At 45.7% G+C, this 21,914-nt stretch overlaps 1 protein-coding gene across 3 annotated transcripts in view; it reads left to right on the plus strand.

Moving 5' to 3' along the window:
• SCUBE2 (signal peptide, CUB domain and EGF like domain containing 2) overlaps positions 1 to 21,914 on the plus strand; it is a 64,279-nt gene that overhangs the window by 11,513 nt on the left and 30,852 nt on the right. For 2 of the 3 annotated variants that reach the window (XM_027115434.1, XM_027115436.1), the window contains exons 4-13: positions 674 to 808; positions 5,947 to 6,072; positions 8,440 to 8,556; positions 9,288 to 9,377; positions 14,121 to 14,237; positions 15,192 to 15,314; positions 17,777 to 17,893; positions 19,253 to 19,375; positions 19,803 to 19,919; positions 20,179 to 20,265. In XM_027115434.1, coding sequence (XP_026971235.1) covers positions 674 to 808; positions 5,947 to 6,072; positions 8,440 to 8,556; positions 9,288 to 9,377; positions 14,121 to 14,237; positions 15,192 to 15,314; positions 17,777 to 17,893; positions 19,253 to 19,375; positions 19,803 to 19,919; positions 20,179 to 20,265 — 1,152 coding nt within the window. The remainder of the gene's footprint in view (positions 1 to 673; positions 809 to 5,946; positions 6,073 to 8,439; positions 8,557 to 9,287; positions 9,378 to 14,120; positions 14,238 to 15,191; positions 15,315 to 17,776; positions 17,894 to 19,252; positions 19,376 to 19,802; positions 19,920 to 20,178; positions 20,266 to 21,914) is intronic. The other variant, XM_027115435.1, reaches the window with a different exon arrangement.

Genomic DNA, 21,914 nt, shown 5'->3' on the forward strand with positions numbered 1-21,914 from the left:
CTCTGCAGTGTGACCCAGTCTATCTTCCCAGCTCTGTCTCCTGTAACTTCCCTGCATGTACTGTGCTTCAGCCCAATTGAATAACACTGTGTTATCTGAACATGCTCTGTGTCTCCCAGCCTTCGTACTATGCTCACACCCTTTCTTTTGCCTAGAATCCCTTCTCCTGATTTAAAATTGAAGAAACACTGCAGAGCTCATACCTTCATCAGCTTTTCCATAAAACCCATCCCGATACCCACAACCAGAGGTGACTTCTTTCCTTTGTACCACCATTTACCTTATCTCACAATTACTTGTACAGTTGTCTCTTTCCCTCTGCTGAAGGAGATGCTCCAGGGCAAAGGAATTCGATCTTACTCATCTGTGTTTTATTGTCTCCTCTAGCACTGTGCTTAGGAAAGAGAAGGTGTTCAATAAATACTTACTGAACTGATTATCCAGGTGTCCAGGTGGAGGACCTGTTTAAGGGAGCTCTAGACCCATGAGGGCTGGGTTAATTACCTGCGGCCCCACTGGCTTCAGTTCTGAGAGCTTCTGTGATGCAAGGACCTGACGAGAGACCTCGTCTCTGCTTAGCAGGAGCCCCTGGGCTGCCGGGGCAGGGTGGTGGTGGGTGGGGCGGTGTGTGAAGCAGTCACAAAAGCAAAGGCTAAGCCTTCTCCCCCTCCAGATGTGGACGAGTGCCTGGAGAACAATGGCGGCTGCCAGCACACCTGTGTCAACGTCATGGGAAGCTACGAGTGCCGCTGCAAGGAGGGGTTTTTCCTGAGTGACAATCAGCACACGTGCATTCACCGCTCAGAAGGTAGCTCTGCTCGGCTGGGGGCAGGGGGCAGGGTCACATCTGAGAATCCCCCACCCCCATCCTCAAAGGCTCTAGAGGGAAGCACGGAGTTTAGAAAGCCTGGAGGCCTGAGGACAAGTGGGCAGGTTATTTTAGCTGCACCTTTCTCACCCTGCTAAAAAAGTGGGTTGGACTGGGTGAGCTCTGAGGTCTCTTCAAACTCTCACATTCTCTGATTCTAATCTCTAAATGGAGTACATTTCAAACATGACTAGAAATGCACTGGATGATCTGCCCAGTTTTGCAGAAAGGTGCTGGAAACCACAGCACGTTTTTTGGGGAAGGAGGGGCTGGAGCCTTCCTTTGGAGACTCAGTGAATTGCCCTGTTTTCAGCAAGACCCGGCATTCCCTGTGTTTTGCGTTTTTGAACTCTGAGCTTCTGGGATTCCAGGGGGCAGGTGAACCCCCTCCCCAGACTGGGGGTCTCTATACTATGGTTTTCTTCACCCATGTTGTCATTTACCATTCCTCCATAAATTTGCAGAAAATTCTTCTCCTCTGATGGCTCGTTCTCTCTGCGTTGAGTTTATACCTACTTTATTCTTCTATTAGTTCAGTGGATTCTCAGGAGGCAGAGGAATTAAGTACCTGTGGCCCATCAGCCACTTTGAACTCAGTGGTGTGCTTTTAGTTCTCTGCTCTTTCTTAAGCCAAAGAACCACATTTTTAAAAAAAATTCTATTTATTTATTTATTTTCGGCTGCGTTGGGTCTTTGTTGCTGCGCACAGGCTTTCTCTAGTTGTGGTGAGCAGGGGCTACTCTTTGTTGCGGTGCGCGGGCTTCTCATTGCGGTGGCTTCTCTTGTTGCGGAACCTGGGCTCTAGGCGCACAGGCTTCAGTAGTTGTGGCTCGTGGGCTCAGTAGTTGTGGCTCACGGGCTCAGTAGTTGTGGCTCGTGGGCTCTAGAGCACAGGCTCAGTAGCTGTGGCGCACGGGCTCAGTAGTTGTGGCTCGTGGGCTCTAGAGCACAGGCTCAGTAGCTGTGGCGCACGGGCTTAGTTGCTCCGCGGCATGTGGGATCTTCCCAGACCAGGGCTTGAACCTGTGTCCCCTGCATTGGCAGGTGGATTCTTAACCACTGTGCCACCAGGGAAGTCCCCAGAAAACCACATTTTGTTGGCTTTATGTCTTCCAAGGTTGCCGGTGCCTGTTTTTAAGGGAAGTGCCCCAAATCCTAGACTGTTAACTCCTTTTGGCGTGTGCTGCGTATTCATCCTCATAACTTAGGAATGTGGTGATTTTCAGTTCTTCTACTATTTGTAGATTTGTAGATTTATTGTTTTAATCGTGGTGGTTTTAGTGATTTTTCAAGGGTTTCTTTGTGGAAGATGATTTTTGCCTCATTTTCCAAGAATGATGGCCCCTTTCTTATCCCTAACCAGAAGGCCTGTCTGGGTACTAAGAAGAAGGGTCAGAGAAATGGGGAGTCGGATGCTCTTATTACCCAAGCCTGCTCATTGTCAGTGTGGAAGCTGGGTGGTCATAGACTCCAACCCTAATCAGGTGGATCTCTTATCCCATGCAGGTGTGTGGCCCTTGATTAAGTAGCAGTTAGGTTTCATTTTCACTTTCCTGCGGGGGGGTTCTCTGGACTCTTGGGTGAGCTCTGCCTCTGGTCAGAGGCTGAACTGAGATGCCAGCAGCACGAATGATCTGGATCTCAGGGCCTCTCCCTTTTGGTTGCTCAAAGCTGCTTCCTGGAAAGTCACTCTGGCTTTCTCTTCAGGCGGTGGGGAGGGGGGTGGCACCCTGTAGGTCAAGCCAGGGCTTGAACACCCCCAGTACGGGTCCCACCACTCACGAAGCCACTCTCGGTGATTAAGATCACCTCTTACCCTCGCTCTTCCAGAGCAGTGGCTCAGCCCCTTTCTCCTGTCCCAGACTGGACAAGGCTCCAAGCCCCCCAGACTGATTACAGACACGGGCTCCTCACACCAGGAGTAAATACAAGAGCAGTTCCTTTCCGCAATTTGTGTTTTCTAAATTTTCTACAATTCAGACATTCTTAGAACCCCTGAAGAGTATTTAAAATGAGCATATTTGTCTGGAGCTATAAACCAAAATACAAGAATTTGAGTTGTGGTCTGGAAGCACCCTGTGATTTTCTGTTGTGTTTCAACCTGATTGCTGGGCAAATTCACGGCAGCGTGAGCCAGCAGATTGGAGCGGTCTGCAGCTGCCCCCTTCCATCCTAGGGTTTTAACTCGTCAAATAGAGCCATCTGTAAACAGTGTTCCTGTAGGGTTTCCTCCTTGATGTGCACATTAAACCCTTAGAAACTGTATTAAAATAGATGTTAAAACCCATAGCTGATTCTCTGAAGATGGTTGAAAGAAGGTAAACACCGCAAGCTAGTATTTTCTAGTGTAGCTGTTGTTGTTTTTAATAATTATTTACTAAATGTTCTTTAATATAGGGGATCTTAATAGCTGATTCTGAGAGAAACTCAAGCTATTGTGTTTTTTTCATCCTTAGAGACCCCAAATCTCTGATAAAGAGACTGTGTGTTTTCACCCATGTAATGAGGGTAGGCTAGAGGGAGACACACTACCCCAGCCTGCCTTTGTGCCTATTCATGGGAGCTCAGGCTCTCAAAATGAGCATTCCTCTTTTGTTTTGTCCGCTCCGAGAGTATTTTTAGATGTTTGCACTGCTGCCTTTTTAGAGTAGTAAGGAAGGTGTCAGGTTAGTGAGGAAGAGGCTGTGCTCTCAGCAGAGGCTGTTTCCCCCTTTTCTTGCCCTATTTGCAAGGCATACTTTTATTTGGTTTCCAGAAATATTCTTCAGTGAGACCCTGAGCCTGGGGACCACCAGAATGGGATATTTCTCACATTTCTGAGCTGTTTCCTTCCTGGTGAACTAACGACCCGAAACAGGACTGCCAGGGCAGTTTCTGGGGGAGCCAGAACCATAGCTGGGCCTCCCAGTTTGGACCAGATCCATCTGCCACCCCTAGCAGTGACCTTGTTTTGAGCCAGGGGACTGTGAAAAGCTTCGGGGTCAACTCTTAAAAAGCCCTTAGCATTTCCAGAGCCATTTAAACCTCCGATGTCTCCTGGTAACTTTAGGTCTTGCTTGATAGGATATGACATCAGGGGGCAACTTCTTTGTATCCCCATGGTATCTGGCACACAGTCAGTTCTTACAAAATATCTCTTGTGTAAATGGATTGCTCTGAGGCAGTAAAGGTCACTTTGCAAATGTCTGAACAGACCTGTAAACAGAATGAAAAAGAAAAAGAAGAAGAGGAAGAAGCAGCTGACCTGTTTAGGAGTGTACCTCACAGGTGTTACTGCTGCCTTTTCTTGGGCACTGTTACGTTTACCCTTGGGTGCTCCTGGGCCCTATTACTTCAAATGTTCTGCTGATCCAAGAACAAAGGTAATGCTTGCTGGGCCTTCCTAGGGGAACAGGACACTGCTTCTGGAGGCAGCTCTTACCTTCTGTGCCATCTTATTACTGGGAGCAAATAACGCCTTCAGAAGTCACCAGCCAGAGCAAAGAGAGCTTTCCACTGACCCCGTGCAAGCTTCTTTCTGTGTTAATTGACAGCAGCCCTTGGCACGGGTGAATGAATCCCAGCAACTTCCAGCAGATTGAGTGGTGGAGTTCAAACAGCTTGTAACTGTCAGATAAAAAACAAGATAGTTTTAAGAGAATATGGGATGTATTAACTGTTGCTCTGTCTTTTGGAATAGGAATGACATCTGTTTGTATTAAAACAATCATTCCAGTTAAGCACAGATCAACGGCCCCATGGTGAGAACTGGAGAGAAATGACTTTTGACTTCATTAGAACCAATTGGCTAAGGTTTTAGGGGCACAATACGGAACAGTATTGGATCCTAGTGAAGCTGAATGAAAGCTTTTTGTACTCAGTTAAAATAGTGCCACTTCCAGTATTAGAAAATGTCTTGTTAGTGGAGAATCAATAACAAAATCCCTACTCTTAAAGATGTTTTAGAGTTAACATTGCACAAATGCAAAGAAGCATCCCATGAAGACGCGCTTATTAATGTTGTACAAACCAAGGAGAGGTTTTGAGATTACTCTTGGGTTTGATAACAGTTCCTTCAGAGTGCTGGGAGGCGGCAGAGCCCCCTAAAGGATTGGTACTGAGAAGAGGCCTGATGGTGGCAAACCACACAGGTGTCTACTTTTCTATGACCCCGTCATTTAGATGCATGTTAAACCATCCAGGAAAATAACCCTGTTTCCTACCACAGTTACCACAAGATCGGGCCTAATGAAAATTACAGTATACCTGAGAAGGATTTTACAGCAGCTAAAGGAAACCACATATATGAGGTCTCTCTCTGTTCTCTCTGCTGTTGTCCTCCAAGCCCACTGAGGGAGGGCCCAGGGACTAACTGAAGGTGGTCACATAAGAGAGGTCCCTGGGCAGGTGTCCATGGGGTGATGCTGAGATACAGTAGTCTCAGTCACCTTCAAAGTGTGGATTTGGTGGGGGTAGAGTGGAGGGTTGAAATTTTCTGAAAGTCATCTTCAAGAATATGTGAAAAGGTTGGGAATCTTCATCAGTCTATCTTCAGATTTTTGTAGAGAGATTCTTCTTTTCTGTTTGTATTCTTGATCAGCATGGGTAACAACATGGCAGAGATAAGAGTCTGAGGATATGTTCCTGGGGTCCACAGGTTCTGATTCCACACCCAACAGAGAGCTCCTGGTGGGTACTTTCTTTCTTTTTTTTTTTAAATTTTTTTTTGGCCATGCCATGCGGGATCCTAGTTTCCCGACCAGGGACTCAACCCGGGCCCCCGGCAGTGAAAGCTCAGAGTCCTACCCACTGGACCACCGGGGAATTCCCTCCTGGTGGGTACTTTCTTTTCAGTGTATTGGGAGAGCTCCTACCTCTTTTGGGGAATTGAAACATCCTATCTCTTGGGTGACATAAGAAAGTTTTCATATCTCTGTTAAATGACCTGGCTTGATTTGAGTGATGTATTCTTTTAAAACATGGCACTGATGGACACCCAGGCAGGCAGGTCTGTGGCCCACCCCCCAGACCCTTGCCTCACTCCCGGGGTCAGGATTCTGTTGCAACCTGGTCACTGGCTGCGTGCTGCTGTTTTGCAGAGGGTCTGAGCTGCATGAATAAGAATCACGGCTGTAGTCACATCTGCAAGGAGGCCCCGAGGGGCAGCGTTGCCTGCGAGTGCAGGCCTGGTTTTGAGCTGGCCAAGAACCAGAGAGACTGCACCTGTAAGTACAGACTGGCACACAGCTGTGCTGGGAACCATCCTACCCCAGAGGTTGTCTTGTGCAGCCCAGCATCAGAAACATCAGGGAAGACAGTCACGTGAGATATTGAGGGTAATCTCCTGTAGGGAAGGGAAATGATGTTTTCTAAAAGAACCAGTCAGAAGGAAATAGCACTCAGGAGTAAGGAGTGTGAATGTTGGGGGCCAGGTCTCTCTGTTCCCATAGAATAGAGTCAAATTTCCTCATCTGGCAGCTCTTTGGTACCTGGTGCCTGCTTCTTATACAAGTCTCATCAGCCTCCTTTCTCTAGACACCAGACTCCTGGCTTTTGGAGAAAGCCCCCATTCTTTCATGCCTCCAAGGCTTTTCTAAGCCTTCCTTCCTTCCTAGCTTGGTGAATTCTCACTCAATTTTTCATATCCTGCCTAACTTCTAATCATGATAAAGATAATAGCTACTTTGGGGGAGCATTTATTATGTGCAAAGCCTTGTCTAAAGAGGTGCCACGTTGCATTTAATTCTTACAGTCACCGCCTGATGAGCTAAGTGGAGAAAATCGTGGAGAAGGTAAAGCTACAGGGTCACACAGGAAGTAAGTGGCAAATGTAGGATTCACACGTAGGCCTGCCTAACTGTAAGGCTTGTGCTCCTGGTCACCATGATACATAACGTCGGAAGCCTTCCCCGATGGCCTCGGACAAGGCAGCCAGTTTGTATTTTGGCTCCCATAGCGCTGTTTATTCCTTGATGATAGCACGTGGCACTCTGGGGTTGAATCATGTGTTTGATTCAACCACACGATTGGGTTGAATCTGGAGTTGAATTTATGTGTCTGTCTCCCCAACTACGAGCCCCACCAAGTCAGGGATCTTGTCTTATTTTTGCCTCTCAGTCTTCCCCTGGATGTGCTCAATCCACATTTGTTTAATGGATGAGTCAATGAATGGTGTACACAGTCCAGACGCAGCTGCCACACGATGAGGAAACACAATAATAGCTCCAATGGATAATAGGAAACAACCAGCCATTAAAGGTGCTTCTAAACCACTATTTACGCCAGAGGAGACACTGAGGGTTTCCCTGTAGGAACTCTTCCCAAAGTCATGGACCCTCTAGAAGACGCCTGCAGTTTGCTGGGGATGGTTGTTTACAGTGAGTAGACCTCAGTGGTTAAGAGAAGGAGAGGCAGTTTCGTCGGTGAGAGACTCCTCTCTGTTGTCTCCATCGCAAACCAGAGTGCAACCTCAAAGCCTGACAAACCAGGGCTGATGCCACCGTCACCAACAACAGGTTCTGACAGCCTCACAGGGCCCCTAAAAGTGGGGCTGGCTCCAGCTGTCTTCAAAAGGAGGACCCAGGTCTCCACAGGAGAGCCACCTGTGGAGTGAGACTCAGCATTTTACAGCTTTTTGGGAGCCAGTAGAATACCTGAAAACTTACTTTTAAAAACTTAAAACGTTTTTAAGGTATCACTGCTCAAATAATATTATAAGATTATATTCAGATATTGTAAAACTTGAGGATATAATAAATAATCCAGAATTCCACCACACAATCAGTTGTTTTGCTTTTTCATATTCCTATTTTGTTGTTGATATGCGTACACAATTTTTACACAGCTATAGTCACAGAACAGTTTTTTCTCACAGCGCAAATATGTTTTTAGTTCTTTTAAATTAGAAAATTAAAAATGGTTGTGTAAGAGTTTAAACAGTCCAAAGAAACGTATAACATTTCCCCCTTTTCCTTTGCCATTTCCTTTGCCAGAGGTAACCACTGTTGAGTTTGATGAATAGATAGTTTTGTAGTTGTTTTTTTCCCCCCTTGGCTTGTCATCAATGTGTTCATACATAAGCTTTGTAATTATTGGTTAATGTTGCATTAACTGTGTGCAAAGAGTCATCATTTCCTCTGATTACCCTCCCTTTTAACTAATCCACATGGAATCTGATGAGAGAAATTCTAACATATACATACAAATTAAATATTGTCTGTTCCAGATATTAAGTGTTATAGCATTTCCAAACGCCCTAGTACTTCTCGTGATAGAGCAAAGCACTAGTTTGGAATCTTTTGGTATAATTTCCTTTAAATAGTGAAAAATCTCCCCTGACCTTCCCATGTCTATCTTTCTGTATAACGTTGCTCTAAATCTGTCATTAATCATTTCTACAAGTCATATCGTGACTACCTGTTGATATAGACAGGGACGTGGTCTGAGTCAAGGTTCTCTCTTTTATGCACAATTCCTAGCACATGCTAGGTGCTCGAATACTTCCTGAATGAAAATCAGAGTTCTTCGGGAGCAAGTACAGCCCCAGTTGTGGAAACCTCCGTGCTTTATGGTTTGATTCTTTTTCCTCTCAGTGACCTGTAACCATGGAAACGGCGGATGCCATCACTCCTGTGAGGACACTGCTGCAGGCCCAGAGTGTAGCTGCCATCCCCAGTACAAGATGCACACGGATGGAAGGAGCTGCCTTGGTGAATGGTGACCCCAACACTGGGTTAGGGTCTTCCCCAGCCTGCTCGCCCCACCCCAGCCCTAACCCTAACGATTAATATTGTTTAGTACTAGAGGCAGGGTGTTTCCAGTGCACATGCCCTCAAGCATGTCCCATGCTGCCTCACATGTGGCCGTGGAAGTAGTCTAGGCCTGGACTGGGGGCCCCTTTCTCCCTGTGAGACCTTGGAAAGCCCTTTTTCCTCTCCTGGATTAGGCTGCTCCTGAAGCTGGTATTCTGAAGATCGGAACAGCACATCCCAAAAGGCCAGGGCAACGCAAAGTTAAAGCTAGCTGTTCATGATGACAGGTGGCCTTTGCCATCAGCAGGAGCCAGGGTTGCATATTTCTGGTGGGATGCCTGCCTGTCCTGCCCTTCATGGCGTGTCCTTTGCTAGCTCCATTTCAGATGTTCCCCAATCCAAGATTCTCTTTGTCCTGGACTGAGGGTTCTGGAGTGAATCTGAAGCTTGCGTTCCCCAAGGTCTCTGGTTAGTACAGTAGAATAAAAAAATCTTTTCCATATTTGATGTCTATTAAGGCTCTGAGGCCATTTAACACAGAGCCTCATTACAACATATTTTTATTGAATGAACAGAGTCACATTTCTCACATTGTTCTCATGTCTGGGATTTCCACAGAAGTGGTTGTGCAGGGGATGAACAATCTGACTCATTTAGTCTGAGAACTGTGCTGTTTGCATCTCTTGCAGAGCGAGAGGATGCTGCCCTGGAGGTGATGGAGAGCAATGCCACATCCATGGCAGATGGGGATAAACGGGTGAAACGGCGGCTGCTCATGGGTAGGCGCCTCATCCACCCTCCCCCGCCACTGACGTTGTCCCTTTCCCTCCCCAACTTACTGCATCAGGCCTGAGCCTGGGGCCCATGTGCCCTCAGACCAGCTGAATTAGAGTCAGCAGCTCCTGTCCAGCCAGGGTGTGTGTCTGCTCTCCACTCACTGCTGTTGCTTAGTCACCATCCAGGACCCCTGGTATTGTGGGAAGAGCGCCGGCCCAGCCATCAGAATAACTGGGTTAGCGTCATAACGCTGCTGAGACTTGCGCTGAGACTTGGGCAAACTGTCCCGAGCCGCTGTGTCCTGGTCTTCCTCTAAAATGGATGTAATACAGTTGACCTCTTAGGGTTATCAGGAAGCTCGGTTAAGACAATAATATGCAAAAGTGCCCAGAGTCCGCTGTCTGGGACTTAGTGGGTGGTCAGTGCATGTCAGACCACCCGCCCTCTGAGTAACTGTGACGAGAGAGGCATTTTGGGCAGCCCCTATTTAGCATATGGCAATTTGGCTGGGTTTTTGTCCATTGAGTCTTCTATTTTGGACTCAGCCCATGTTAATGGCAGAAGAGATGAATGGAGAAGAGTGGCACTTGGCTGGGGGACACAGGAAGGTCTGGCAGCCGGTCTGCTGGAGCTGGAGGTGACTTCAGATGTTCAGCGGTGGCTGTGAGGGTGGGCATCAGATCATTTGACGTTATTATTCTGGAGAAAGCTCAGCCTGGCCTCAACAAAACTGATCTTTCAATAGCTTCTGGATTTAATAGTCAGGTAAGATATTAAGCAGCCATTGGTTACCAGGCAGGTGACATTTCTGAGCTCTTTTCTGCCTATTAAAATTATTATTTTTAATTGCCTTAAAATAGTACATATGAATAATATAAAAACCTTAAAAACTTAATTAGTACTATTAAGCTTGTAAAGCAATATATCATTTCCCTGTCTCCTAACTAGCCATTTGCCAGGACCCACAATTTTCAATTCTCCTAGTTGTTTCTTCTTCTCCTGACTCCCCCTCCCACATGTTTCTGAAAAGGGAAGTGTATACAGTTATTTCTTTTTTTATACATTTATTTATTTATTTTTGGCTGCGTTGGGTCTTCGTCACTGTGTGCAGGCTTTTCTCTAGTTGCAGCGAGCGGGGGCTACTCTTCATTGCGGTGTGCAGGCTTCTCGTTGCGGTGGCTTCTCTTGTTGCAGAGCACAGGCTCTAGGCACACGGGCTTCTGTAGTTGTGGCACACGGGGTCAGTAGTTGTGGCTCACAGGCTCTAGAGTGCAGGCTCAGTAGTTGTGGCACACGGGCTTAGTTGCTCCGCAGCATGTGGGATCTTCCCAGACCAGGGCTCGAACCTGTGTACCCTGCATTGGCAGGCAGATTCTTAACAACTGCACCGCCAGGGAAGTCCTACGGTTATTTCTTGATGTGTCAGGTTTTATTTGTTTTGTTTTGTTTTTGTTTTTGTTGGCTGCACTGCACGGCTTGTTGGATCTTAGTTCCCCGACCAGGGATTGAACCTGAGCCCTCGGCAATGAGAGTGCAGAGTCTTAATCACCGGACCGCCGGGGAATTCCCTTGATGTGTCAGTTTTAGATATTAGCTTTTGACTTCCTACCACAGAAGAATAAGTTATATCTCCCTTCTGTCCCCATCCCCCATATCCTTAATATAGGTTTATCACAATTTACATATTATGAATATCTAAATATAATTCACCCCTGAGTCATGTAATGTGCTATGATTATGTTTTCTTTGTTTGCTTAGTTTTCTTAGTACCTCTTACCAATTTTTTTTGCAAATTTCTGGTGGAGCTCTAAAACCTTTACAATATGTTCAGATACAGCAGATAACTTATCAATTCTATTTTCTTCTTAAAAAGTCCCTTCTGAGGCTTCCACCCTGCTCGAACAGGGCCTGAATCCTGAGCCAGCTGCACCTCTATCATCCTGGCCTATCCCTGAGCCACAGCCTGGGAATTCCCTTACCCATGCTCCTGTTTTGGTGGATCCCATGTCTTCTCTTTTGTTAGTTTACATGGGTAGATATAGATTTTTAAAAAACTTTGCATACCTGAAAATGCCTTTATAGTCTCCCTTCACCCTTTCTTGAGAATTTGCCTCAGGATAGAATTCAAAGTTGGGAAAAATATTCCATCAGAGTTTTAAATAGCGCTCTATCGTTTTGAGCATTCAGTGTTCTTTCAAGAAGTCTAAGTCACTTTTAGTCTTGATTCTTCCCTCTGGATGTTCTCAGGGTCTCCTTTTTGTCCCTGGTGATCTGAAATTTCACAACAATGTCCACACTGTGGGATTTGTCCCACTTGTTATTCTGAGCACTGAGTAGGCCTTTTCAAGAGGGACATTCGCATCCCCTGGTTCCGAGAAATTTTTCTTTTGATAACTTTCTTCACTTTTCTCTTTCTCTCCGGGACTCCTATTAGCTGGCTGTTGTAATTCCTGGATTGCTCCTCAAATTTTCTTCTTTTTTCTCTTCTTGATATTTTTGTTCTACTTTCTAGGAGATCTTTCATTTTTTTCTTCTAATCCTTCTATAGGGTTCTTTTTAAATTTCAGCTTTCATATTTTAATTTTTTAAGAATTTTACTTTGGTCTTTTGTTGTAGGAACCTGTTCTTATTTCATGGATGCTTTTCTTACCTCCCTGAGGAAATTAATGATAAGATTTTCTAACTTCTCTGTTGTTCCCTGTATTATCTTTGCTTCCCTCAGGTTCCTTTTCCCTTGTTTGTTTGATTTGGTGTATTTATTTCATACTAGAGGCTTTCCTGAAATGTCCGGTGATCCTTGGCTGACTTTTCTTATTTAATAGTGGAATATTGAAAAGCCACTTGGATATTCTGTCAGCTGGTGGGCTTTATGCTTGGTTGACTAGGCAGTGGCTTAGTCATTTCATTTGGAGATCTTCAAATGCCAGAATCTATAGGTCTTTTCACTTGGGCCGGTCAGTTTGGCTGGAGAGGAATCCTTCAGTCTCCTGCTGAGGGGATTTAGACTTGGCTGCCAGTGTCCTGGGAACTGGGGTGCAGAGGGGGTGAAAGTTTGAGATCTCTCTTTTCACAGTATAGACTTTCACCTGACAGCACCTCCTCTGCTGTTACTGGTGCCCTTTTCCAGAGAAGAAATTTATCTGCTTTAGTCCAAATAGGGATGTGCTGTGGGCTGTGGGATTAAGATGGGGATCTGGGAGCCTATCTGTTATACAGACTCTCAATCAATCTTCCTATTTTTAACTCCATCCTCACCTCTGCCTCTAGACTAACTTTAGTACCTCCAGTTCCTGAGCCTCTCTGGGATTCTGTGGCTCAGATGAGCTTACCACTTGTTGGCATCACTCTGCAGACTGCTAGGTTTTTTTAAAAAAATAAATTTAATTAATTTATTTTATTTTTATTTATTTTTGGCTATGTTGGGTCTTTGTTGCTGCGTGCAGGCTTTCTCTAGTCGTGGCGAGCAGGAGCTACTCTTTGTTGTGGTGTGCAGGCTACTTGTTGCAGTGGCTTCTCTTGCTGTGGAGCATGGGCTCTAGAGCACGTGGGCTTCAGCAGTTGTAGTACATGGGCTCAGTAGTTGTGGCTCGCGGGCTCTAGAGCTCAGGCTCGGTAGCTGTGGCACACGGGCATAGTTACTCCGCGGCATGTGGGATCTTCCCAGACCAGGGCTCAAATCCGTGTCCCCAGCATTGGCAGGCAGATTCTTAACCACTGCACCACCAGGGAAGCCCCACTGCTAGGGTTTAACTTTCTGCTATGCCAGTTACTGTTCCTCCATTGACATGCCACTTCCAGAAGATTTGACATCTTTCATCTATTGTCTTTTATTTGTCCTTAAGGATTTATACTTTAAAAAATTTATTTACTCTCATTTTAATGAGTTTTGGTGAGGAAACAGATAAACATACATGTTCTATCTGTCATATTTAATCAGAATTAAGTTTACCGCCCCCCCCCCCCCCCACCCCCGAGGCTTTACAGAGGTAGCTATGGAAGTAAAATCAGTTTCTGGATGCCTAAGTGCTAATCGTTGAATGAATGTTGAATAACATTTGTGTATTACTTGGAATTCATGCATGATATACAGAAATAGAAGGCCATTAGCTTGTTATTCTTCATCTCTATAGATATGATTTAACAACTGCGGCTGCTTTTTCATGTAACTATGACAGGTCTTTCTCCTTTCAAGGAAAGGTAAACTTCTAATCTGAGTTACTTGGCAGTTGCCAGGAGGAAGTCATTGGTCTGCGGCAAGGGAATGGGTGGCATGGGCAACGTTTACCCTCTCTTGCTTTGCCCATTACACATGGTGAATAGAGAAGGTTCAGGATAAAGGAAGGAGCATCCCCCTTTGCTGTGTTCTGCATTCACATCTAGGCCGCTAGATGTGGTCATACTTGCAGGTCACTGGCTGTCGATCAACAGGAACTTTTAGTGGCTTCAAATCTGCCACTGAAAAGGCTCAGCAGGTTGGCAGAGGCATCTTTCCCCCTCTCTCACCCTGTCAGGCTTCCTCGGGAGATGTCACTTATTTAGATGGGTGCAGGGAGGAGCTGCCCCTGTTCTCCCTCTAACTCACCTGCGGGTGGCAGAGGCTTGGGATATGACCATGAGGACCCCACACGCTTCCTGACTTTCATGAATTTTTGTCAAGTATTAACACTGCACCAATACCCCTTTCTTCCCAGCTGTGTGAGCACTTCTTTAGGAAGCTAACTGCCTTTTTCTTACCTCCTTGGCAGAAACGTGTGCTGTCAACAACGGAGGCTGTGATCGCACCTGTAAGGATACTTCGACAGGTGTTCATTGCAGTTGTCCCGTCGGATTCAGTCTCCAGTTGGATGGGAAGACCTGTAAAGGTAGCCTGTGCCTCTCCATGTGGCTAATGTGTGGGAGTAAAGCTCTTCCCCTCCACACCTCCTGAGTGACTCCAGATTTGCTTATGATTCATATTAATCAAAAGGAAGCTTTTCTTCCCTGGGCTAGTAGAAGGTTGTAACTGAGTAAGCTTAATTAGAACCAGCTTAATTTCACTAACTGTTGAGAAGGTCAGCTTCTACAAACATCAAATGATCCATTTCAGGCAGTGGCCTTATTAGAAGAAAGCAGTTGTTCAAGGGAACATTCTTTTGCAGGAGATAATATCATCATATCATAAATAACAGTCTAGAGATTATTATATAAATAACAGCCAAGATTGTTATCCAGAGAACAATGAATAACTGTACGATTAACTTGTACTGATGAATAGAGACCCCGATGACCTAGTATTTCATGGGCCAGAGTACAAAGGCTTAGTTCTTTAACATGATAAAAAAGTAGATAACCAGTTACCAGTTGAAACTGAGAAAAGATAAAATTAATTGAGTGTCAGAAATCACTTAAAAGCATTGAGGCTATTTGATCGTGGTGTAATTTGCCAAAACAAATATTCTAGTTCCTTATAACTTTAATCATTAAACTGGAATGGGAAGTATAGGAAAGGAAGCCATCTTATCTTGAGAGACTTGTGCAAGGATGAGAATATAATAGGACATCACCGTTCTTTCCCATAGCTTGTTTCCTTAATGCTAGTCAAGGGAGGGGTAGTGTAAGTCAGAGTTCTCCAGGGGACCAGGCACTTGTCTTTCAAAATGGGTTAAGCCAGACAAGAGAACATGTGTAAGTTTAAAAACATCAGCAAACATCCTTAAATGCTTTTATGGGTCTGTTTTGTTTCAGAGAATAATGAAGCACACACAATAGCACTTCAGGAATTTGTGGATAACGAGGCAAGTATCCCTGTCTGATTTGCCGATGCTTGACTGTTACAGATATTGATGAGTGCCAGACGCGCAATGGAGGTTGCGATCATTTCTGCAAAAACACCGTGGGCAGTTTTGACTGCAGCTGCAAAAAGGGATTTAAATTATTAACAGATGAGAAGTCTTGCCAAGGTATGTTCTGAAACATAGCTAGCTGTGCTGTGTAATGCCCACTGGTTGGATCGGAGAAGACGAAACCCTGCTCGGGCAGAGACTGGCTCGCTGGGCTTCTCTACGGAGTCACTAATCCAACCTCCACCCTGTGCTTCACTTATTTCATCTGTTAAGTAAAATAGAAACACTGAGGTAGCTCACAGGTATATTTTGGAAATTAAGCTGTTAATGATTAGAGAACACCTCAGTGAACCCATGTGGTGTGATTACAGCGGAGCTCGCTGCTAGAAATGGAATGGATCACAGAATGCAAGCAGGGTTGCATTAGGGTGTTGAAATTATGAATAATTTTCCCTTTCTAAAATTCCCTTTAATGTTATGGATTTTCTAACAAAATTTGGTGACAAAAAGTTGTTGATTTAGTTAACATACCTTTTCTCAGCAAAAAGTTGGGGTCAACCAGTTGGTCCCTTCCTTATAGGCCTTGTTTGAATGACCAGCCTTTGGTGTTTGGGGAAAGGGTAGGGGTGAGGGAGGGAGGGGATTAAGTTGAGGAAAGGCTGGGCAGTTCTTGGGCAGGATTTCAGACCCCTTCTCAGACACATCCTTCCCATATAAGGGGTGCAGCAAGGGAACTTCTCTGGGTAGCAGTTGTTGATATTAATAAGTGTTTTGCACAGTGATAAGCTGTTTTGGGTTGGGGGCATCATTTATATTTTCAGCTGAGCACATTTTATGCCCCACTGATATATAGAAAGAAACTCTCAGGAAAGATGTGCTGTCATTTATTTCTGATCCATTGCTGAGAATAAGAACAGCCTAACTTATTTTGTTAGAAATCCCAGAATTAAATCAAAATCAGAAAATAATATCTGATTTCACTTCATATAATAAAGATGCAACATTACCTTTCTATAATCTTATGGTGTGAATTAGGTTTCTCTCTTGTTTTTTTCTTCTTGGTACGTAATTTGTCAGACACTTCACACCCCTTTAAATTCAGCGAGTTCACTCTAGATGACTACTGCACAGTTTTCTTCTGTTTGACTTGGAAGGAAAATTTGCCGTTCCACATAATGTTTCATAATGTATAGAGCAAGAAATACTATTTAAGCTGTGTCAACACATTAAAAAGGAATTAGAAAGCGATCTGCTTACTTTTGACAAAGCAAAAGCCTGTTGTGAGCAGCCAAAGTCAGCTACTGAATGAGCCCACTTTCTCGGTAACTGGCTGATATTAATAAAAGAATTCATAGAATGATATCAATTACTACAGAAGAAGGGGACTTTTTCTCATTTTTCACTGATCAGTCTTGGTAGAACAAATATTTACACAGAACAAACTTACTAAAGAAATTGTCAGGACTTCTGGGAAAAGTTACGGATGAAGAGGTTTTGTAAGATTTTGCCCTCCTTTATTTCATGTTTTTCATTCCTCCAGTCCCTTCCAAATGTTTGTTTTTTGTTAACATAGTTTCTTGTGCCACGTTTGGTGTTGAAAAGGGATCTAGCAATGGTCTAGTTGGCTTCCACTGAGTCCTGTGCTGGTCCTGGTTTATCCATTTGGAGATACAAGTCGTAACTCTGTTAAAATCTTCCAAAGAGTTGAGGAAGTGAAGCACTGAGATTCTAGTGTACAGGAAAGATGTAAGAACCAGACCAGGGAAGAAGAGATGATTAGACTGACAAATGCAGCCTCCTGAGGCTAGTTTCCATGACCTCAACTGCAGCCAAGGATGCCTTCATGCTGAACCGGGAAGGGAGGGAACCATGGGGGAGGAACTGGAACAGAACCATGGGGGAGGAACTGGGACTGAACCATGGGGGAGGAACAAAGCCAAGGGATTGGCCAAGAGGATCCTGTTTGGTGCTTAAGCACCACATTTCAGTGTCTGCAATAGAAAATTACTGAGGATGTTAATGTTAATGCATTCTTTTAGTGCAGAGGGCATTAAAACTCAGGATCAACTGGCCTCCTGGGGCCAGAAGATGAATTCTGGCAAGACCCAAAAGAGATAGGAGCTAGATTTATCTCCGGCTCAAGTGTTTTCTCCTTTTAATTGGCCATAGCTTATAAAATTACTATTGCTCCTTTACCAATTAGTAATAGAACAGTAATAATGCACAGGCAGCACCCTAATAGTTTACAAACCCCTTTTAGTTATGTTATCTCATTTGACTTCATTTAAATATTTTAAATTATTCAGCCCTGCCGATAAGCATGGGTGAGAGAGACCAACCGAGCTTTTAGGCAAGTGCAGTGTGCAACAGAATTTGGAAATAAGGGTCCTGGCTGTGAGTATACTTATTGTGGGCTGCTCAACACTTTGTTTAACACAAGTGAGCAGGGAGAACTGATAGATAATTTTCACTTTGTTGTTTTTGTTATTGGTCAGCAACTGGTGTTCTTATAAGTGTGTTCTTCTCTCCACTGTCCCTCAGAGTTGGTTTCAGCTCCCCTCTCCCTTTGACAATTACAGATGTGGATGAATGCTCTTTGGATAGGACCTGTGACCACAGCTGCATCAACCACCCTGGCACGTTTGCATGTGCTTGCAACAAAGGGTACACCCTCTATGGCTTTACCCACTGTGGAGGTGAGTGGAATCCCTCCAGAGTCGGATGAGGCTGGGACTTATTCCTAAGGTTTCCCCAGATCAGGGCCAGTTTTTCTACCTTGGGGGCTGAACCGGACATACCAGGCCCTATACAGGAGTAGGGAGTCCATCGACTCGAGGGAAGCAGCTGCTCTGGGAAATCGTCCCACATTGATCCCTTTAACTCGTCACGTGTGAAATGGAGTAGAGAGAAGAGCTGAGCTCTTTCAGTTGTGAATTCTTTATGGACTTTATTGATACAGTTGTACTCAGACAGTGGGTGGGTCTCTCAGGAGCTGGTGCCCTGTCCGCTGGAACTTCCCAAGATAGTAAAGTCATGGCCCTCGGAGAGGCTTGGCAGTGCGCCAACTGATTCCACAGCTCTGCTGTGCATAGGAACTGGCTGCGGAGCTTGGTTTGAGCTCTTTGAGCTGGTCTTTGTGCAGGTCTCTGAGCTGGAAGTGGGACCATGGACTCTGTCTCCCTGCTCTGAGCCCTTGCAGCAACATGTTCTGATGTCTCATGACCTTACAGCTAAGTAAACTATGGCTTAAGTCAGATTTGGCATCACTCTGCTGTCTCTAATCATCAGATTCATTCAGCAATCTTTGAGAATACAGATTCTGATTCTTATTCTAAAAGTCTAGGGCTTCAAGGTGATTTTGGGGATCTGAGGATGTGGGAACCACTGGCTTTAGTACTTCCTGCCCAATCCTCGTTTCCTGTGTCCTTAAGAAGAATGGATAGTAGTGATTTGCTGTAGATAGTGTTGTTTTTCTTCTCCTTTTCAACACATCCCTGGCATGGCTGAACACATGCCCTTCCAGTCCATCAAGAAACCCCAAGGAAATATTCCCTGAATATGGACATGTATTTGGGTTTTAGTTGGAGTCACCTTCTGACCTGGACTCAGTCTCAAGTTGATGGGGATTAGTGCAAGTCATTTTTCTTGTCTATATCCCAACTATATGAACCGCCAAGTGGGGAGTCCTAATTCTCTCTGTCTCTCTTGGGGTGTAGCCCAGGAGGATGGTGGAGTTTTAAACTGGAAGCCTGTGCAGTGTCTGAATTTGACACCTGAAAATAGAGTGTGACCCCTTCTGAGTGTCCTTACTGGCGGAAATGTTTGGTCAAGAATGGAACTTGAGTCCATGCTGGTGAGGCTTGTGCCAGGAAGGCCACTGAGTGGGGAGTGGGTCAGCTCGTGCCAAGTGCACATTCTGAAGGCCGTCAGCACCTTCCCTTAGTTCAGTGAGCTTCAGCTGTGCGACTCACCTCCTGCTCCTTTCCTTGATGGAGGGATAGTGTCAGCCAGGTCAGCAAATGGCTGCTGTGACAGGAGAGCGTTTTGCTCCACAGACACGAATGAGTGCAGCGTCAACAACGGAGGCTGTCAGCAGGTCTGCGTGAACACCGTGGGCAGCTACGAATGCCGGTGCCACTCTGCTCACAAGCTCCACTGGAATAAAAAAGACTGTGTGGGTAAGAGGCGCCGAGGCTCGGGCTCAGTGCGCGGGCTCACCGCTGGCCCAGCAGCACTATCCCACGTCCCCCTGGTCCCACCGGACCCGGAGTGCGGCTGACCAGTCCTCCACTGCATTCTCCTCCCCCGAGCTGCAGCAGCCGTTCTTTAAATCCTTCAAAAACAGGAGATACTTTGCAGGCCCTTGGGGGTTTCCTTCTGTGCTTCTGCGTAGGTTGGAACTCACTTCTGTTTTCCTGGTTGCTTTTCTGTATGAAAAGAATAGAGTACAAGGCGCTCCTTTACCCTGGGGGAAATAAACATGGTGTCCGTGTTATGTGCTGGGCGTCGGCACTACCTTCTCTTCTTGGGGCCTTTGAGCATGGGACTCAGCCGTCCTTGTCACACCTTCTCTCTCTGTAAGTGTCTGTATTTTGTCCTGTCTAGAAGTGGAGGGGGTCCTGCCCACTAGCGTATCACCCCACGTGTCCCTGCAGTGTGGTAAGAGTGGTGGAGGAGACAGGTGCTTCCTCAGATGTCTCTCTGGCATTCACCTCTCTTCAGGTGAGTGGGTCCCAGGCCCTGGGGCAGGTCCTCATGCCAGGGCCAGGCCTTCCTGGCCTTCCGGTGTTAGATGGCTTCAAAGGGCTTCCAGGTCTTTGACCAGCTGCCCCCTGACCACTGGAGGCCCATGCTCTGAGACCCTGTATTCTGGGGGCTTTTCTAGTGGTTCACATGGAGTGGGGTTGCGGGTGACTTGAGCTGCCACCGGGAGAGACTGTAACCTTGCTTACCTGCTGACGATCCACATTCTGTCTGTCAGGACTGCAAGAGGCCTATTCTGTCACCTGCGGCTCTTCCTCTCCTCTCAGGAGCAAACAGCAAAAATCAAATGACTCTGCTTTTGGGGGTAATTACCAAACCTGCGTGTTGTCTCTGGGGCTCACCGTGTTCAATGGGCTTCATTTGTGGGATACTGTTCTTGGGCGTTGGCTTTGTTTTCTTTTCTCCTAATCTCTTTGATGCCGCAAGCATGTTACAGGATGTTCTTACCTGTAGCCTTGGTGCCTGCGATCTGACTCGCCACATAACAGGCACTTACTGAGTGTCCATTGTGTGCTGGAAGGCTCCATGCAGCCCTGGTGGGTCATCATATTGGGCAGAGGCCCACGTAGCTCTAGGACCAGGAGACGAAGGTCTTCCCAGCTCCCTGTACCATAGAGCACCTCAGAGGCTTGGCAGGAAATGTGGGCTTGGGGCACATGGCATCAGTGGAGACAGGGACATGACAAGGGGAGCAAGGATTCTGACCAGGGACAGGGGCCCAAACCCTTTATCAAAAGACAAAGAAGGACATTTAAAGCTTTTAAGAGGCCTTGTCCTCCCAGATTTAGACAAGCATCTGTGATGATGTCATGTGAACATCTGAATAAGGAAATGGTTCTTGATGTCCATATTTTGTATATAAGCAAAGATAGAGATGCAAAGCATGATAATAACAGCTCGTGTGAATTGATGGAGCAGTTAAAACATGCCGGCCACTGTGTTACATGTATTAGCTGATTTAATCCACACTACAGCCCTCTGGGGCAATTTTACTGTTATCCTCATTAACCAGATGAAGAAACTGAGGTTCAGAGAGGTGAAATAACATACCCAGAGTGACTCAGATAGGAAATAGTGGAGCCAGGATATTGACCAGGCAGTTTGGGTCCAGAGTCTTAAGCATTATCCTTCACTGCCCGTCTTGTCTGATGTTTGGACCCAGCCAGAGGGGACTTCACAGTCTGTTTCACCAAAACTCGTAGTGATGATCACTTGGAGATTAAGGCCACCCTAAGGTGAGCAAGCAAATAGTTAACAGTTATTCAGTTCTTACTATGTACCAGACAGTAAACACTTTTTGTTTTGCATTATCTCATCATTATCTCATCATGTTTTGCATTATCTCATTAATCCTCACAACAGCCCGGTAACGTAAGGACTGTAATTATGTCTATTTTACAGATGAGAAGACTGAGGCTTAGGGAGACTAAGTACCTTGCTCAAGTTCTCATCACAAGTCGAAGGGCTGGAATTTGAATCCTGGTCATTGGCTCCAAAGCCTAACATGATTAAGACTGACCATGGAAGGAGAACAGAATTTTCCATATGAGACCCTCAAAGTAGGGCTTGCTCCCTCACAGACCCTGAAAATCCTAGCCACGTTTAGTGAGTGCCATCCTTGTCTGGAATGGTGGCTCCCTCAGCCCTGTCCTCCCAGCACAGGCTTATTTAGGAGAATCTGCCCTTCCATTTCCCTCAGCTGTCTTGCTCAAATTTGAACTGGGGGATTCTGGCCTTCCTTCTTGGAAAGGCACAGAAATGACCTCATTTTTCATCTCACCGTTGAGGCTGTTTTGGGCCCTTCCTTTGTTATGTTTGAGCCCTGGATTCCTCTCAGATGGAGCGATAAGTATAACTCTTAGGAGGCTCCTGGTGCCCCCAGTCCAAGGGAATGGGCGCTCCCCAATCCCAAACTTTCTTGGTCTCAGCATAAGAGAGGGGCTCAGGGTGTAC

The sequence above is a fragment of the Aethalodelphis obliquidens genome, unplaced genomic scaffold (genome assembly GCF_003676395.1).
Source record: "Aethalodelphis obliquidens isolate GAN/ISIS:26980383/991018 unplaced genomic scaffold, ASM367639v1 scaffold14, whole genome shotgun sequence".
NCBI classification, from domain to species: domain Eukaryota; kingdom Metazoa; phylum Chordata; class Mammalia; order Artiodactyla; family Delphinidae; genus Aethalodelphis; species Aethalodelphis obliquidens.